General features: G+C 37.3%; 1 protein-coding gene across 4 annotated transcripts in view; it reads left to right on the plus strand.

Moving 5' to 3' along the window:
- USH2A (usherin) overlaps positions 1 to 20,507 on the plus strand; it is a 391,511-nt gene that overhangs the window by 289,427 nt on the left and 81,577 nt on the right. For all 4 annotated transcript variants that reach the window (XM_064414216.1, XM_064414218.1, XM_064414217.1 and 1 more), the window contains 5 exons: positions 546 to 744; positions 8,791 to 8,959; positions 11,930 to 12,151; positions 17,308 to 17,531; positions 19,823 to 20,033. In XM_064414216.1, coding sequence (XP_064270286.1) covers positions 546 to 744; positions 8,791 to 8,959; positions 11,930 to 12,151; positions 17,308 to 17,531; positions 19,823 to 20,033 — 1,025 coding nt within the window. The remainder of the gene's footprint in view (positions 1 to 545; positions 745 to 8,790; positions 8,960 to 11,929; positions 12,152 to 17,307; positions 17,532 to 19,822; positions 20,034 to 20,507) is intronic.

The raw sequence follows: 20,507 nt of genomic DNA on the forward strand, positions 1-20,507 counted from the left end.
AATGAAAATATTTAAGTACAGAAGGGAATTAGTGCTTACTGGTGCTATAGTGAGTTTTAATTCTACACTGAAGAATATATCTCAGAGAAACATCCTTTTTTGTTTTAAACAAGGGAAATGCAAGATTAAGACAAGCCTGATGGCTTCTAAGTGATGGCTAAGCACAATGTGAGCAAGCTGCACTGGCAAAGTCAAAGAGGAAAAGGAGTTATGAAATGAAAAGTGTAAAATGCTACATAGTTTATTACACATAAGCTTACAGAAGTGGGAATGAGATATTATTTAAACAGCAACATTTAAGGACTTGGATTGTGTGTTTGATTAGTTTTCGTGGAGTATTAGCACATACTGACACTTTTTAGAAACTTTTAGACCTTTGATCTGTGGAATTTGTTATACAGAAGAACATTTTAGAAACTTCAAAATGTTTCACTCCATGTGAACTAGTGTAAAAAGGACCTGCTGAATGCTCATAATTTAACATAGGTAGCTATAGAGGCATAAATACATCCAGAAGTTCAACAGTGTTGATTTTCATATTGCAGATCCCTTCAAATCAACTGGGCATCGCCAGGACAGCCAAATGGCATTATCTTGGGATATGAACTCCTACGTAAAGCGTGGCAGAAGTGTACTTCATTGAAAACTCCCAGGAGCAGCAGAAGTAATAGAATGTGCATCTCATTAGAATGTAAAAAGGATGAAAATATCTGTGGAGAAGTGTGTTATCACCCAGAGTCTGAGGTACTGCCATATTCTTAAGTTACTTATATAATGAAAAATATTTTTAGGATGGGGTGTGTACACCAAACCTCTAGTTATCAGAGAAAAGGAAGTGGAGGGTTCTGCTTCTTTTTGATACTTTAAAGCTCTGATAGATACCTTGAAACTTTAAAATCAACTATGGATATTTGAGCTCATTACAAGGATAGCTGTGTGTGAGTCAGCTGATGACAAGTGATTCTGTTAAGTCTTTGTTTGTTGACCTTATTTTTCCTTTTAAGAGAAATGAATTGGTAAGCATTTATGAATGTGTTCATTAACACTTTGGTTTGGTGCAGTGTTGAAGTGAATCTCTAAATTGTTTTAGTTTATAACATGCTGGTTAAGGGTAGAAGTCATTTTAACACATGTAAATTGAATTCCTTGCACAGGAAGCTAAGCCAGAACCTGTGTTTCAAAAACCCTTCAAATATGGTGCAGGTCTGGATGGGGACTTGAGTTTCCCAACCACTTAACAACCTCACTTCACAACATCAAACTTCTGAAGTTTCTTCCCTTCAGAAAGCTTTGCTTCATGTGTATAGAGCAGATGTTGATCCCAAGAATTCAGGCTGTATCGGTGTTCCCAAGTAAATCATACAAGCCATGGATAATGAAGTTTGGGGAGTACCACCTCTTGAGTCCACCAACACAGCCCCATTGTTACAAATTACATGGTGGATACACATAGATCTCAGTACGTATTTTTGCATCTTACTTGGGCCAGTTGGCACCAAATTGGGAGGAGCTGTTGACTCTTTCAAAGGCAGGGAGGCCCTGCAGAGTGACCTCAACAAATTAAGAGAGATGGGCAAGCACCAACCTTATGAAGTTTAACAAGGGAAAGTGCTGGATGCTGTACCTGGGACAGGGCAACCCCTGTAAATACCTGGTAGTTCATATGGCTCAAGCATAAAGTCATCTCACCATCATAAAGTCATCACCACTGAAAGGCTACAGGAAATTCCTGGGTGCATGCAGAATTTGAAAAATGCTAGCAAATCTATAAAGTTTCTCTCTGTGTGAGGAGCTATTCCTCAAATCTTGCATGGCAAATGGTGGTTATTAACACAGTTTGCTGGGTTTTTTTCTCCCCCCTCTTAAGTTATTCCTTGGCTAAATGCTTAATGGCCAGATTCTTCAGTAGATAAAATGTATTTAGATTCAGCTACAAGTGGGTAACTGTTGCATGACAATGATGAGCAACTCTGAATGGGATCTATTGTGATTTGTCAGAGGCATTTTTAAATTATGGCTATTTTCAGGTTAATCTTCATATGAGTTCCTGTTTAGGAGTAGGATCAATAGCATAACAGGAGTCTGTAATGGTTTTTATTGACAAATGAGGTAGAAAGCTCTTAGTTTGAAAGTAAGATTTAATGTCATGAAATAGTGTCTCTATTTGTCAAAGACATCATCACATGTTCTGTGACTAAAGCAAACAGTATGTATTCACAAGATTCCCTGTCAGACAAGACAGTAATTAAGGGAGTGAGTTATTTGAGGGGTTCAAATCAAAATATAAATTATTCCAGCCATCATGGCTTTAGCTGTTGAATTCCCTTGAAAGCACTACTATATTAAATATAAGTATCTCTGAAATCTTGCAAGAGAATTATGGCAGCCCTTTTTTCTAAAATGTAAAATTATTTATTTCAGGTTTCTGGCATGGTAGACTTTTACTACATCTTGGTATATGCATGAATTAAATTTGTATTAAATTAATTTTAGAAGTTTTCCTCTTAATTTTTATTTTTTCAGTCTTCATGCATTTGTGATAACTTTTGGCTTGGAGAATGTTCATTTATTTTTATAGCTTCCTGGCTTTCTAATTTTTTCTAATTAATTTTGCACTACATTGTTCTAATGGTCTCTCTGTATTCTCCAAGTCTGTGGTTAGAGTGGGTGCTAGTTGTTAAGCAATGGATATATAATAAATGACTGGAAAGTCCACAGGAAACTGAAGCACTCATACATAAAATGACATGGGGGTAATTTTTGTAGGTGAGTTGATTAAAATTCCCCTCCCAGTGCTTTGTCTGGTTTGCTACATATATCTACACTAGCCATCCAAAATGTCTGTAAGAGACATCTACAGAGCTCTTAGTGCTCTTTAAACTCAAGTCTGTGATAGGGACAACATAAGACAGTGGCAGCCCTCTCTCATATTTTTTAGAACTCACTGTCAGGCTTTTTGCTGGTGTTTGTGGTCCTTGGATTTGACAGTCTGCTGGACAGAAGTGAAAGGTAACACTGACCAGTGTGCACTTGTTCCAAAAGCCTCTTTTCCCAGTGCCAGCTGCACTTCACAGAACCACAGAATGGTTTGGGTTGAAAGGAATTTTAAAGACCATCTCATTCCAACCCCCTGCTATGAGCAGGCACACCTTCCACTAGACCAGGTTGCTTAAAGTCCCATCCAACCTCAACTATTCACCATATAATGTACTGCCAAATGTGAAGAGATGCTACTGAGAATTAAATGCTGAGCAGCTTTAGCAATATTCAGATCCAGAATAATAAACAAGTTTTTTGATGATAGACTGATCAGCAAAAGCAGACAGTTGTATATAAATAGACAAATAGGTTGTGGAGTTCTCACTTTTGCTTGTGTCACTTATTGCACCTTGTTTACAAGACAAAATCTGGATCTAATTTCCCTCTTACAATTTTCTTGAAATAATGAGTGTAAATGATGGAAAACCAGGCCTTTCATGTAAAATTATTTCAAGATATATCTATGGTTATATATTGATCTTTCCTTATGGATTTATGGATTACATTTGCAATCATCAGCTTGCTATTGTAAGGCACGGCAGAAAAAGAGGGATTTGTTATGATTCAGCTACATAAGAGATCGCCAAAATTTAATCCACTCCAGTAAAAGAAATACCAGGGTGTATTGTCAGTGTGCAGCAGAGTGGGATGCAGGGACTGTTCATCCAGCAGTGGCTGAGCTGGGTCCAGCCAAGTGGTGCAGCTCTGTGAGAAAGGCAGCGGGAAGCAGCCCGGCTGCCAGGCTGCACTGCTGTGTGTGTTCTGCACTTGGCATCCAGGTTAGAGCCTCTGCTTGGACTGTACTCTGCAAATAAACCAACTCACTCTGAGCCAGCTGGGGTATCTCTAAAAGGGCAAGTCACCTTTTCACTGCAAGGGACATGTGTACATGCACATTCATGGGCACATGCACTGATATTAAGCCCAGTGAAGACCAAACATTCGTTCCATCCTAAATAATCTTTGCATCAGATCCCTACTTCTTCTTTCTAGTTGTTATCCAGTTTTCTGCTTCAATCAATGTTAGGATTCTGTGTTATTTTAACTAAGGCTAACACATTGTTGTTCCTAGTATCCTTACCCATGTGTTCAATCAGACTTGCACGGATTTTTTCCTTGAACACAGAAAGAATTTAGAGATACTTTTGTGCGTGTATTTTTGCAGAAGAACTGAGAACACACTCTGATGTTGAATTTTGTCTGCTGCCAGGAGGTCCCTTATGTCTTGTGGACTTTTTACACTGACAAACTGTGCTGCTTGAGTATTCCCAAGTTGCCAAAATTGTCACCCTCTCTCTAGATGTTTTCAGTAAGATGTGATCCATAACTCTATCTGTATGTGAAGTCTCATGACCATGAGGTTTGCAGAGGTACTTCAATTAACAAGGGAGTATTGCCTGAGTTTCACCCATCAGGTAGCATAATCTCAGTATCAATAGGGAAGGCATTCCTGTATTAACCATGCTGTTACCAAACTGTGCATCTGTTTTTATTGACATCCTGAGGTGAACTCTGAAAATAAGGAGACAGGTATGGTAAAAATGTAATTAAAGGAGTGGCATAAGGGCTAATGATTTCTGCTTACTTTGCATCGTGAGTCTGAACATCAGTGGTTAAAAGGGTCCTGACTGAAGGTGTTAATAGTGCTTTAGCACTTTTTATTTTCAATTGCAACAAGCTGTATAAATCCGCAGTTAATGAACTAATCAAACAAAACTGACATTAGTGGGAAGTACAGGTTTACCCCTTTACTATTGTAATTAATGTGCCGTTTATTAAAAACACCAGCAGGACTCTTTGTTAAGGACAGGAGGAGTAAAACAGTGGCTTGATAGCCAGCTTCAAAAGCTGTCAGCAGTGAAACATAACACATCTTGACACTGATGAAGGGTATCCCATCAATATTTATGCAAAATTTACTATTAATGTTAGGAATATTGTGCAAATTCTTTTCAAGTTCATCCAGGCATAGAGAATCTTTAAAAATATTACACCTTTGTTGTAAAACACCTGAAAGACAAGAAATGAAACCCATTTTAGGAAGATAATGTTAATAGTGATTTGTAAGAGAATAACAATAATTTCTTGCTCATGGATTTTAAATCTAAGTCTGTATCTATTACCAAAATAGAACAACAATTTGGGAAAAGAAACGTGTGAGTGAGTATACTTAGCTGAAAAGGGTGTCTGTATAGATTCAGAGATAATTTAAGTTAAAAAAAAAAGAATGAGCCTTGCTAATTTAAAATATTCCCTCTCACATGAGAACATGATGGGTCAATCATTATTCTGGTGTTTGCTCCACAGGCAGAAATTTTTAATGAACTCCTGTAGCTAATAGGAATTCCTGAGAGTATTTTGTGAATTGCTATTTCACAAAGTGGCCCTGGCAGCAAGCGTTTGACAAGAAGGATAAACATGGCTGCCTAGCACATCTGTTTATTTGAGTAAATCAGTCTTAGCTCAACTGGCATGTGTCCATAAGGCCAGATAATATCCTTCAGCAAAGTCTTCAACAAGCAGAGGGATCAGGGATGACACAATTGTAATTAAAAGAGAGTTGCTTAGATAAGTTTGGAGTATTTTTAAAAATTGTTACAATATTGTGTAATCCTGCCTGCCAGATTTGATATTGAGTACTCTGTGCTAGTGTCATGGCTGACTGGCCCTTTCTCAGGCATCATAATAACCCTTCCTTTGTGCCCAACCCTTCCCAGTCCCTGTGTTCCTGTATCACAGTCCCTCTGTGTGCTTGGGTGGGAAGAGAATGACGGGATTGATTTGTGAGTTACTTTGTGAAGTTACTGATATTTTTAAGGACTCCCGTGACAGCTAAGGACAAACATCTTGTATCATCTCCATAGATAGTAAAGATCTTCTGGTTACCAAGGGTATGTTGAGCATTCAGCTCTCTTTAAAAGGGTGAGATCTCCAACATGCCTAAAATGCTGGTAGCACTATATTTGTTCACTCCAGGGCTTCTGCTTCCATGTACAGGACAACACCACTCAGCTGGGGCTGTCGCATTTAGATGTAAGAGGATGAGCTCATCAAACCTTTTGCCACTGTAACTTTCAATCCATGTACTTTTCTTCTTTTTCTGTGACATAATTTTAACATTACTTGAATGGTTTTGGGTTTTTTTGTGGCATGATAATGCAGAATCCTTGGGTTGCCTATCGATGCAAATATAAACTATCTCTAGAGGACTGCCAAAAAAGTGTTCTTTAGCAATTTACAGCTGACTGCAGAGAATGTTATGAAACTGCATAATAATAGCACCAACTGTATCAGCTGGTAATCCCAGATGAGAGTCTAAATGTGTTCTAGAGCTGACTGGGCCCCTCTTTGGAAACTGTCCATGAGTTGTTGAGGAATACTAAGGATCTTACGTATTTTTAACAAGAGAAAGTAGCTGCTGAAACTTCTGTAATACATCTGGATGTACAGCTGGGGATTTTGTGCAGGAATTGAGGAGGAAAAGGAGAGATGCCAATAATAATAATAATAATAATAATAATAATAATAGTACAATCTTACAAACAGTGTTTCAAACTAATTCTGTAGAGTTAGTACTAAAATGGCCCTCACAGTATTGGTGTGAAATATGCAGAGCAGCCCTTTCTACAGAGGATTCAAAAGGCAAGTGACATGTCTTAAAACTGGAAGCATCTCATTGAAAGTAAAGTGGCTGCTCAAGCATTTGAGCCTGGATAAAGCCAAAGATGTGCACCTTTCCTTATCTGAAAGGTGGAAAGACTGTGTTCAGGTGAAATTTGAGTGATGGCCATCAGTAAAAAGAATGAAAAATGGGATGACAAATGAAATCCATGAAAAGAAGAGGTGGTATTGGGCCAGACAGATCACAGAGGGAGACACCAGGCAATCCAAAGGGGCACAAACTGGGACCAAGAATGCCCAAGGAACATTTATTTGGCCTCCCTTCATGCAGGCAGGTACAGAATTTCTGGCTGCTGTCTCAATCTCAGGTTGAAGTAAAATGGACAAGACAGAGGGCATTTTTACAAATGTCAAGAACCTTTGCTAAAGGTGACCTATTCAGAGTAAAGTGGCCCAATATGACTTTTGAGTTTGTGTTTTTAACACAAACTTTTGAGTTTGTGTTTTTAAGAATGCTTTTAAGCCACTTGGAAATACAGAGAGACCAGGTAAACTTTTAGATTTCCCTGGAGCCAATTGTAAATTAAGAAAAACTCAGCCTGGAGAGCATGCCAGTCATTGCAAAATATCCAAAAGCTAGGAAGCAGAGAAGAGTCCTAAAGCAGAGTTTTATTTGACATCTTAGCTAATGATCTGGAAGAAAGAACAGTAGGTTAATGAAATTCATAGATTGGGTTATATTACCAGTGACAAAGTGGACAGCAAAATAATGTAATAGTGCCTACAGAGGTGCAAAATTCTGAAAATTATGAAATTCGGCTACATTGCTAGTCTAAAATAGATGCTGAAGGAGAAAGTGCATTGGAAAAGCAGAAAACAATTGTAAATGGTAACTTCAGAACCCAACCTAATACTCCCAAGAGTCATGGAATAATGGCCATTCAAAAGTGAACAAAACAAAGCATCATACTTCTGAAGTCAAAGAGAGTTTACAACATCAGGAAACCAATATTTTTGTTTGTGTATATTTTTATTAACATTATAATTATAATACAAAAGAGATGCCCTGAGCCTATTAATATACATTTTTAATTTTTTTTTCTCAAGTAATAGTTAAAGTACCTATGTAAACAAAAGATCCTTCAGAGGAACACTTTATTTCTTTGTTACTAAGCTAACCTGATTTAGGACATGGTAAAAGTCAGTAATGGAAGAGGTCCATTTCAAAAGAAAACAAAGGAGGAACTCTACTCTAACATCTCTGCTCTCCTGCCAACTCCATTTCATGTCTAGCTGGAAGAAGCTGATATAAGTTGCACTGGCTGTAGGTTCCAAGTTTACCATTTTTATGGTTATTCTACTGACTGTGCTGTATGATTTGCTGGCTATTCAGTGTGCCACTCCACTGACACAGGAGTAAGTGTACAAATAAATATTTGATTGTTCAACCATATAATTTTCTCGACAGCACCTAGAAAGAAGTCCACAGTTAAAAGGCCTTTTCAAAATTCATTTACATATAAATTTTATTCTGAAAAAAATCCTTATATAAATACTATTCTCTTGAGATTGCATTGTCTGAAGAACTATGGTCATAATTAAGTGGTCATGTGCTATAAGAAGATATTCCACTTATTTTTATGTGAAAGAAAACACAAAAGCTCATATTGGGAAATAATGTTTTTCAGTTATAAAGGTTTCATCATAAAGGAAAAAAAACCAAAAACCCCCAAGAACTGGGAAGAAAAAAAAGGGTCAGGTGATGGTAGACTAAATCGACTAAATCCACATCGCAATCTACTCCACACTGAGAGACTCAAACAGCCTGCGAGGCATATGGAGATGATTCATATTAATGGACTATTTTATTAAGGTGCGGTATGGTTGAAGGCCACAGAATAGCAGCATTCTGTCAGATACACAGGAGTTTATTGAAGTCTGATAATGCTGGAAGGCACAGAATTTTAGCCAAGTTACTTTTTATTTGACTGCATTCCTATTAGTGTCTGCAGTAGGATACATGTTTTTATATATGTTTTTTTGCCAGACAACACGTTATGTTCTGTTTAACAGATACTACCTTCTTACTGCTCTTCCTTTTTTTTTTTTTTCTTTTTTTGCAACTTCTAGGTATGTTGTAATGGGATTCTGCACGACAATAAACCTGGCTTCCAGTGCTGTGAGGACAAGTACATTCCATTTATTCTTAATTCACCAGGGGTTTGCTGTGGTGGGCAGATACATGCTGTGCAACCAAAACATCAGTGCTGTGGCAGTTATTACACCAGAGTTTTAGCAGGTAAGAGACAACTCCTTTCTACTGCATGAATGAAACAAAACAGCAAAGTGGTTGTATTTGTTAAACCAAGGAGAATGAAAGCAATAAATGTGAGATTTATCAAGGTATATAGATGTCTTCAAGACTTGTGCTCAGTGCAAAGAAAATTCCACTCACTTTGCCTTCTAAACACGGTACATTCTGTTTATACAAGAAAGGCTTAATTGATGAAACCTGATGATTAGGTCATTTCCCAGAGAACTAATTTATGCCAAACTATACTTAATTGCAGTAAATGCTGCATAATGGGGAGGGCAGTTCTCCTTAATAGGAGCACCGTCAGGCAATTTAGTGGTGAAATTTAGTTCTATGGGTGACTTGACCCCACATGATTTTCCATAGCCGTTTCTGTTGTGGAAAGCCTTTGGTGTTGATATTCTAGATGACATCACTTCTACTTGTTTCTACATTGTCTACTCTTTGTTTCTACTAATGTTACAGATCAAAGTATACCTCCCACGTGCATTAACTTTGATGGTAATTTATCCTTTTCTTATATTCAGAGAGGTTTGGGAATTTTGCCAAAACGGTGCTTCTGTATTTCTGTATTTCTGTCCAGAGTTTGGTTTTCCAGTTTGTTGGTGGGTCATTGTTGACAGGAAAGGAAGAAAAGGGGGGAGGAGAGATTCCTTTCATGGGGCCAGTGTTCAGAGTGAATAACTCTTTGTAGGCAATTGTCAGGTCAGGAGCTAAAATGCTTCCATTACTCACGAGCTGGCACACATTCCGTAGGCTCAGAAGTGCTTGACATTTTGCCAACATGTTCAGCACATCCCAAGTTCTGATCTTTTGAAAAGTAATTAATATATTACAATATTAGAATGCCTTCCATGATGTCATCAGAAAAGTGCTATCACATGGAAAAACCAGAGAAGTGTATTTTGCTGACCTCATTAATCTCAGTGTACTGAAATGGAGAGATTACACTGTGACCTCTGTCCCCATCCAGTGGTCTATGATAACTAGTTTAATGTTGTTTATGTCAAGAAAGAAAAGCACAGTGGAACAAAATGTCTTATGTCTGAAAGTAGTTCTTGTTCAGTCAGCAGTCTGCAAGCCTGAAACAGTGAATATTTGAAAATGAGTTTAAACAATTTTTTTTCTAAGTATACTTGCTGCATTATTTTTAATACTCTAAAGGGCAGCAACATCAACACTGTTGGTCACTTTTTTCTTTTTTATTTTTATAAATATGCTAATAACCTCAAGCTAAATGTTAATGTGGGTCATTCTTTGATAAGGATAACAATTAACTGGTAAGACTGCATAGTAGTTTTCAGAGGGAGAACGTTTTCAAGCCTAGCTTGGAATGGAACCCATTTTGAGAGGTTAATGAGAAGGTTACTGATCTTTTGTGTCTTATGTCTAATAGTTCTTTTAAAAAATAGTTTTATTTCCAATAGTTGCAAGCTACAGTCTGTGTTTTAATACTTTCTCTGTGTAGCAACTAAATTGGCTTCCAAGGAATGCAGGAAAATATGATGAAGTGCCTAGATGAATTGTATCTATTATACTCTAAAAATTTGTTCTCATGTTTTTGGTTTTTTTTGGCTATTATTGACTTTATTTGATAAAGTTATTTATACAGGAAACTCTCTAAGCATACATATTTCCCAGATGTTGTTTGGCCAGCTCAATAGCTCGGGATGTGCTGAAGCATACTGGGCTGGAGGCATGAAGATTACAAATTAGAAAGGCAGAAAGTCAGTTTCTGAAACACTAGTGCTCAAAGAAGTGCAAACAACCATCCCAGAACTAAGATGGGAGGCAGAACAAATAATGCTACTACCACCCAGGCACTTCTTTGGCAAGGAATGTGGGGAGAAAGGAAAACACTATTCTCTGTCATCTGTTACAATCTCAGCACATGTTTATTTCTGAAAAAGGCTGCATTGAGTTTGGAGCTCCCTGTCTCCAATTCCCAGCCTTTCATGGGAAAATAACTTGAGATATTGCTTTAAATGAGAAGGATGAGTTTTAAAAATCAAAACAATTTCCTTGATTAACATTCAGGAATCAAAATACTTTATTTAACTCTACTATCCATCTTCAATAGCAAAACAAAGCCATTCCTCCTTCCAAATGACATTTGAGCCACAGAAAACACTGCAACACAGAAAAATAGTATAAAAATATTATAACATTGGATCAGCTCAATTGGATTCACTAGCAGACATTAGTGAATGAAAATTATTACCATTTATCAACATTTTTGTATCCGTTATAACAGTATGTGCTTTGTTCATAGCCCACAGCTTATTCCAGTTCGCCCCACCCTACCCCACCATTACAGTGTCAGTCTCACTGGCAGTCTTATCCTACAGTCTTTTCCTGCAACAGCTGATTATTTTGCTTAAGTAGCAGCCAAGCCCTCCAATTGTGATGATGGTATTTAATTTTTAAAGTGAGTTTAATCCTTACATTCTCTGTGAGATGAAGTCCTGAGTAACACTCAAACATGAAAAATGCTTTAAGCATTGTGAATTGATTTATCAAGATGAGTTTGGAATGATTTTGAAGGAGACAAAATTTTTTGTGAAGAATAAATAGCCTGATGGTTCTGTTAAACAGCAACAATGTCTTCTCTTTACTGCATAGCTGCAATTGCAAACAGTTTTAGTTGTATAATTGTCATATGCACAGGCATTATTTTCATTGCTCTTCTCAGCTTTGTCTCTGTCATGCTTGTCTTTTGATATCTTACAGAGTCTTGACCTGAATTAATGAATGCACATTTCTTTAATTGTTATTACAAATTAATACAATACTTTCATAGCATTCTAAAACAGTAAGTGATTCTGTGCTTTCACATGGAAAGTTCTGTACATGAAGCTGTGTGAATCCAGATTTGTTGCTATCTAATGAAAGCCTCTCAGGAATTTCAAGGGCTATAAATGGATAAAATCTTTAATTGCATTCTTATATTGACAGGAGAAGTGTGCTGCCCTAACGAAGAGGAAAACAGAGTTTCAGTAGGAATTGGTGATTCCTGCTGCCAGGGAATGCCTTACTCCACATCGGGCAATCAAATCTGCTGTGGTGGATCCCTGCATGACAGTTTCAATCAGCAGTGCTGTGGTGGAAGGGTCATAAGCATGGACTCGGTCTGTTGTGGTGATGAAAATGAGGGGACTGCGTACAGACCTCTCACAGGTAAGTGGTAAATCCTCAGGAAAAAAAGGTCTTAATCTTTCTAAATCTCTTGTGACACCAGCCATTCAGAAGTGACACACTCAGGTTTGAAGTGTGTGTGCCAATTTGTTAAAATGTTGTTGCACTTTAGTCACCTATTTTGCTATACTGCAAAATGCTGAGCTTGCAGTAACCTTCCTTGCCTTTGTGCAAGAGCTGTGGGGACTGAAGAAACCAGATGATTCAAAAGGAGTGAATGATCTTTCCTTGTGCAAGTCAGGAAACAGGACTGGTGCCCTCAGTGGGGTTAGACTGACCACCTTGTGCCACCATGCATCCCAGTGCAGGGATTTTCCATTTGCTCTGGAAACTGAAGATTGCAATGGTGTCTGCTTGGTGGTCTATGTCACTCTCTTGTGTTCATCTCTCACATGGGGCTAAATCTGCTCTAGTTTAAAATTAACAAAAATCAATCCCCAGCACTGCTGACTGGCTCATCTGGTGTATCCCATTAATTTTTTGGAAATTATAGGAAATTACTCCATCATTCAGAGGTACAATCTGAACCCTTCTTCCTTAGAAAACACTTTGCAACTATCTGAGGACAGACATTGGAGGCATTATTAGAACACCTATTCAGATGTTTTCATGTGTTTTTTCTTTCCACAGTTATTAGACAAATTATATCCCATCAGCCTTAGGCTTTCTCAGCCTGACAAAAAGACTTTAGAAACTATTGTGGTGTGAAAAGGGAGTCTGATTTAAAAATACAGAAATAATGAAGGTTTAGTACCCAGCTATGTTTGGTGTACAAAGCTGAGTGATGGTGTGTGCCAGTTCAAGCCTCCTAGTTATACAACTAAGAATCTTAATATATAACTAAGAATTCAGATATGAAGGCTGAACTCCTCCTTTCTCTAAAAATAAGCTCTGTCTTCAGCTAATTTTTTGTATTCTCTGGATCCTTCAGTGGTTCTGTTATTAGGAGCACCCTCATTGGGTGCTGACTGTCAGGATGAGCTAATCAGATGAGTATTGCCATGATTTCTGTGGTTTCCATCCTTCCCTTCCACTGGCGACTCGTGGTGTGAGCTGTGAGCAGCACTGCTTGCATGATTTTAGCTCCCTCTCATTGTGATCACTAATTGTGCTTGATCTACAGCATCCATGCTCTCAATCCCAGCTTCGAGCAAGGCCCTCTTGCATAGCTGCACATTGTGCGGCTGCCACATGACGGGGCTGGCTCATAAAACATCTCTTTATGTACTTTATTACTTAAACTCTTTTATTTGCCTGCAGGAGCCCTTTAACAAAATCACATTGAATTGACTTTCTCACACCAAATCAAATCTCGCTGGTCCCAGTTCAGTTGTCTTTGTCAATATGTATTTTATAAATGGAGTGAATTAACAGATGCTGTTGGAACAGAACTGCTGGGGTAGCGTTTATGTTTTTACTGCTCTCTCTGGGCAGATGAGTTGTGTAGGAGTGTAATACAGGTATCTTGGGATGAAAGTTATGTTCTTCATTTCAGTATATATGTATTCTTAACAGGGGTTTTTTTTTTCCCCCTTAAATATATATATTTTAAAAACCTTTATATCTCTCTTTTAAAAATGTGTTTAGCCTATAGTGCTCAATAATTTACACTATTTTTCCCAAGAATGGGTTGGGATGACATTTTTTGGCCATTGAAAAAGAAAACAGTGGCTTTTTTCATTGCTCACGGGTTTTCTGTGAGGACTTTACGCTGTGAGCCAGCACATAGCTGAACACAAAACAGGTTTGAAAGATGAATTAGCACCACAGCTGAAAAAAAGTTCGTATTCTTTTGCATTAAGCATAGAATACATTGTGGTTTCTTATCATATCATATAGATCATGCTCAATTGGTTTTTGCTTAATTTCTTGGAGTAATTCAGCCTTGCTAAATACATCATGAAAATGGACAAGCCAGGCACAAAAATCTACCTGCTTCCTATCCTAATTATTGTAATTATTCTAATGGAAAAAATGCTCTTACACAAAAACATAATTTATTGGCAAATGGATAAGTACAATTTTGCAAGAATATGGTAATTGGAAAGCTGATCTCATTGTCTGGAAGGAGAAGAGGTAAGGGGGGGGTGTTTTTATGCAAAAGCTGAATTGCTTCTGAAGCACTGTTTTGCACTTGGCAATGAATGCCATAGCTAAAAATCTAGTGACAATTTAAAGCTTTTGTTTGAGTGCTCTAAGTCCTTAAAAAAAAACCAAAAAAACCTTGATCACTAAAAGTTCAAGCCTTGTATACCATCTCATTTTGTTGCCTGACCAGTTCAAAATCAATTTTTTTGCTGAATCTAGATCCAGGTTTGCACTGAATGTTGGTTTAAGAGCTTGAATCATAGAACGTTTTCATTTGCCATTACATACCATTTTTCAGAGATTTTGCCTTGTAAAAAGAGATTTTCATCCATCATACATTACTTTTTTTCTCTTTATTTATTAGTTTCTCTTTTCTTAGGTTTCCTTTTTTGCCCCTCCTTGGCCTTAGCTAGTGGGGTGACCATAGAGACATCTACTGGCAAAGGCTGGCATTGGTGAACAGGCACATCCTAAGCCCCACTGCTGTAGTGTGATTTTCCAAAGTTCTCTGCTTCTGGCTATAAAGGATAATGTCAGCTAAAACCACTCTTGAATTTTCTTTCTCTCTCTATTTTTTTTCTTTTAATGCCACTATACTGACATCCCAGACTCATGAAAGATGACGCTTTGTACTGTTGTGGTTCCTGATTTGTAATAGTTGCAATACCCACATGTAAGCCAAGGATTTTTGGAATAGTTTGCAATGTATACTGGCTCTGTATTTTGTTGATCCTCTATTCTGGCTCCAAAGTCTAAGCCTTTACAACTCATCTTTTCCCTTTTGAAAGCATTGGTTTTGCAGATTTACTAAATTAGTAATTCATCACTCAGCTAGGTTTATAAATTTTTTCAGTTGCTGAGGATGAACATGAAATAATTGTTGACAGAATCAGTGTTAGCAGGAAGTGTCTTTTCCAGCCCGTGGATTTTCTTTTTGCTATAATGCATTACGTGCCTATGAAACACAAATATATAAAATATGACACACGCATTCCAACTGAGTTACAAACAAATAGTTTACATTTTGATGTTTTGCTGAATTCAGCAAGGGTTTATAGGAATTTCTGGATCCTTAATCAATTGAATAAAGCAATTTTTGGAAGGCAAATCAATCCATCAATATTACATGGTCCTATTTTGTTTTTCTTGGAGCATATTTAAAATTGTACATTTGAGGTGTCAAGGTTCAGGAGTCAAGTGCTACATGTGATAAATTAAGGAAAGGTCAGAGGCTATGCAATGCAGTTTCAGAAGATTGTCTACCTCTGCCTTTGCAGCTCATTCATGCTGAAGTGATGCACTCTGGGAATTACTACCAAACTCTGCTCTGCAACATCTGCTCTCCCTAAGTGAGTTAGTGCACGTCAGACATCTTTATGTCAGAATATTGCAGTGATGGATGCAGTCTTCAGAAAATGCTGCATAAAAATCTGGTGTGCCGTTCTGGCCATTAAGTGAAATTACTATTTAAATTAATGGCGCTGTCACAGTTTATCTGTGCAAAGAATGAACGCTGATTAGGGTATTAAGTAATTAGCAATTTATCACACTGGAACAAGGTTGATAATAATTAAAGAAGTAATGGTTTACCAAAGAAACTAGAAAGGGAGTCACTTCTTGTTATGTGAGTGAAATCTTGGCTGAAAAATTTAATTCTGTTAAACAAAGATGAGGTTCACAGTGAAAGAATACAGCTTTGTTTGTTTCAATAGAAAAACAGTTCATTATCAAAATTTTAGTTTGCCTGTCAGAAGTCCCTTGAGGCTGTCTGAGTTGCTTATTAGTATTGAATTGAGTCATTTTCTGCATTAATTCTCTCTTTAAAATTTGTAGGATCCTAAGACAATTTGAAAAAAGGGTGTGAACAAGAGGAAATATTTTACCCCTTGAAGAGCTAGTGATCACAGTTTGATTGCTTTGAATAGAACCAGCCCTGAAAAAACGTAAAGTATGCAAGTAACATCACCATTTTTAGCCATTCCAGTTATTGGAATGAAATGTTCTGAATGCTTTAGCAGGATCACACCTTTAAAGATTAATTTTCATTATGTATGACTTCTAAGAGAGATTTGCTGCAATAAAAGGCAGTGAAAAAAGTGGCCACTCTTGCATGTGTTTTAAATTCCAACGTAGGACAGAAATGACGTCAAACACAAACTATGTAGATGTAACAGTATATCACAGCCCTGGTTTTTGTGTATCTTCCTAGTTCAATTAGTAATAAAATTTATTTAATTGCCAGTTATAAAGGAGTTTGTAGTGTTTGGTTCTGAGTTAAAACATAGCCCTTTCTTTAGATGTGTTGGGTTCAACACTGGTATTTCATGTGAATATGTGGAAAATTGCAGTGATTATGATGAACTTTTCTTTTAAAAATGAAATTATTAAAACCAGAAAAAAGACAGGGGAATTAATTTTGGCAGCTTATCAATTGCACTGTAGAAATGCAAGTTATATATAGATATCAACTTCAACTTCTTGAATGATAATTCTCTGTATTAGATGGCTGAAGCTTCACTGTGGGTATTTTCCAAGTGACCCATTCTGTTCTAGGTACCTAATATGAACCCCTACTTTAAAATATAAAATATATGATAAATTCTGGAATGCTAAGATGCACTGTTGGAAGATTGCTCATGTGATGGGTGTGTGCAGGAGACCTGAGCAGAAAGTACATGGAAAGCTTTCTCAGTTTTTATGTTCTACAGGAAATTTTCATCAACAATCCATCTCCAGCCTGCTGTGGCCAGTACATTGGTGTGGTATTCCATACCAAAGTTCTTTAAAAAGTTAAGGAGTGGTGAACATTGTCTGTAGGGGACCCTCTTTGTTTCTTTAATTCTTGATTGTTTTCAGTAGGTCTGGAAGTCAGGATGCTTAATTCAGTCACCTCACGTTTGAATTTAATCTCACTTTAGCTAAATCTGCATAATTCCAGCTGCTGGGGAGTTTATGCCAAGATATATTGCATTGTGAGCTTTCTCCTTTCTTATCTATTTGTTTACTTAAATTTCATATTCAGATTATTTTTGTTTGTTTGTTCATTTCAGGGATGTTCTGTTGTGGGCAAGAGTACGTGAATAAGTCAGATACCATATGCTGCTCAGGTTCCAGTGGTGAGTCCCTAGCACATGTTAGAAAGAATGACCAAGTGCCAGTAAAATGCTGTGAGACTGAACTTATTCCAAAGAGCGAAGAATGCTGTAATGGAGTTGGATATAATCCTTTGAAATATGTTTGCTCTGACAAGATTTCAGCTGGAATGATGATGAAGGTAATTGATAGAAAATCTCTCGGTGGCTCTGATTTGGTGATGGAAAGAGAAATACACTGTTCATAACTATTTTTCTAAAATAGGAATATAAAAACTCTTGTGTGCATTATTCATTTTCACATTACATCCATATTAATACCGAATGAGTTTGCCATGATTGATGTTATTGCAATGAATTCTAAAGGAATTAATAATGATTAGCTGCCTCTGTGAAGTGTTGCCCAGCACTTCAGATTAGTACAGTGGCTAAAAGCTGGCATACTAACAAGACTGACATGTATAGCCAGTTTCCATTCTGTGACCACTGTTTCTGATGATGTTCATTAAGTGGAAATTAAAATTGGATGGCCAGTTCTGAAGTATAAAAATGCTATTACATTTCAGTTTAGGCAGGCAGTAGGACATACTTCCCCAACCCTCTTAAAAAAACACACCAAAAAAAACCCCAAATAAAAATAAAGCAATTGACATTCTCTTGATGGACTTAATCCTGATCCTACAGAAAACTAGTGGCCATTTTAGCATAAATTTCAGCAGTACTAGTATAGGTCCTTTCATGCCTAATGAATTGTATAGATTATTCTCATTCTATTTTAATGTCAGAGTAAACTAAACACCATAAAGGCTAATTTGGTCTTTTCCAAGAGTGCCCTGTGAATGTAGGCATCAGCATGAGACAATTTTGCCTTGCCAAGCTGAATTCAACAGAAACCTTCAAGAATTAGCATCTTGGTGTTATACATAAGTTGTAAAAATGTTCTCAATTGTTATTATATATATATATTATACATATGTATATTATTTTATAAAATTGCAATTATATTTATGATAAGAGAGACAGAAAGTGAGGGAGAAAAAAGAACATAAGGACATTGGATATTGTGAATGCTAAAATATGGAAATCAGAAAGATATTGTGGAATTTACCAAACATATAAGAAAAGTAAAATAGACCCCATCCTGCCATATGCAGGTGTTCCTATATCCTTGTTGTTCATCTGCTAAGGTAATACAGAAATATTTCTTACATTTTTGCCTTTTCATGTCAAGGCTTTCATGTAATTTCATTTTCAGTCTGAATAATTTTCTCCTAGAGAAAATCCAGACATTGTGATGAGTCAGCTGCTGTTCCTCAATGCATTGTATTAGTAGCTCATGCAAGGAAAAAAATGGCTGAGAACAGGTTAATGAATTCTGGTAGATAACACACCAGATCCCTGCCTTAGGTATAAAGTATAAACAAAGGAAGTGCTTTGTATTTCACTTACCCACAGTAGAAAAGAGATAGCAGTGCTGGCTCTCTGAGATGTATAGATTTACTAACAGCAAAAGGGCCGATAGTCTGACACATTCTGCAGCTACTTTACATGGGAATGCAATCCATCTATATCCTGCATACCATATGGATATCTATCACAACGTAATTTTTTGTGCAAGTGCCAAATTTGGGAAGTTAAATTGTCTGGTCTCTAATCAGCTAAGAAGCTAATTTCAATAGGTGAATTAAAGAAGCATTAGATATAATCTGTTTGGTTTTCCTTCTGAATTTTATGGCCTAATGGGCAAAAATATTTGTTGCAAATTTGGCAGTACATTTCTTTCTGCAGCAACCTATATTTTATGAGAATTATTGCTCTCTAGCTTATGGTTTGGCAAAAATATTATTTCATGAATTTTAATGGAAAGTTGTGGATGTTCAGTGTATATTTCTTTGAATTGTACTTTATGGGTTAAATCTTACATCTTTATGTTTGCAGAAGTCTTCTTATTGCAGCAAAGCTTCTGTTTAGTAGTGGTGTGGCAGAAGACATAATTTATATAGCCCATGGATAGAGTTCTCAGCCTTAAAAGCTGCCAAGGACTTGCACAGAGCCCTCTTGTGTACTTGGCAAGCTGTGTGAGGGGCTGGGAATTTGCTACTGATTTGCCACAGGATATTGGCCTTTGCAAGAACAGAATGTTCACATTCTTGGATAAAATCCTGTTGTCATTGATTCTAGACTCTTCTATTTTCAACAAATCCATCAATTTGTGCTTCCAGTAATTAAAATTTGTTATGCTTTCATCCAAGAACCCTAAAAAAACTCTGTTTCTTTTAGAAAGGATTATATAAACATCAGTGATCAAAGACAGTAGACAGGCCAAAGGCTGAAAGGGTCTCCTATATGCTAGAAATATCAGTGTACTCAAGGTAGTGGCATGGTTTTTGTGTTGTACAAACACAGAGAAATACTAATGGAAACATTTCCAGAGAAAGGAAAATATATTTACATTTGCCTGTGTATTCCTTAGGTAAAAGAAGAATGCAAGGCTAATGTCCTTTGCCCTTTATCTATGGAGGAAACAGCACATTGTGGAAAGTGTGACTTTGATCCCAAGGAGAATATCTGTGCGTGGATAAAAGTTTCACTGAGTGCAACGGAAACAGAAGTAGAAGCAGCTGTGTGTCCAGCAGAAGAGGAGACTGTCTATACAGGAGGTCCAACACAGTATTCATTTACAGGTAAGGAGAAGTGGCAGACCAGGCTGGTGATTTGTTAGTATGGATAATTTGTTCTGGAGAAAAAGATGGCCTGAATGTTCTCAGATACCCCAATTAAATGTGAGACAATGTGAAGAGGACATGGATCTTCTGGAGGGAATCCAGAGGAGACCATGAAGATGCTCAGAGGGCTGGAGCACTACTGCTCTGCAGACAGGCTGAGACAGCTGGGGTTGCTCAGCCTGGAGAAGGTTTCCAGGGGACCTTAGAGCACCTTCCAGTACCTAAGGGAGGGTCTGCAACAGAGCTGGGGAGGGGACTTTTTACAAGGGCGGGTAGTGATAGGACAAGGGGAATGACTTTAAACTAAAGGACAATAGGTTTAGATGATATGTTAGGAATAAATTCTTTACTGTGAGGGTGGTGAGGTACTGTAACAGGTTGCCCAGAGAAGTTGTGGTTGCCCCGTCTCTGGAATTGCTCAAGGCCAGATGG

The sequence above is a fragment of the Passer domesticus genome, chromosome 3, assembly GCF_036417665.1.
Source record: "Passer domesticus isolate bPasDom1 chromosome 3, bPasDom1.hap1, whole genome shotgun sequence".
Lineage (NCBI taxonomy): Eukaryota > Metazoa > Chordata > Aves > Passeriformes > Passeridae > Passer > Passer domesticus.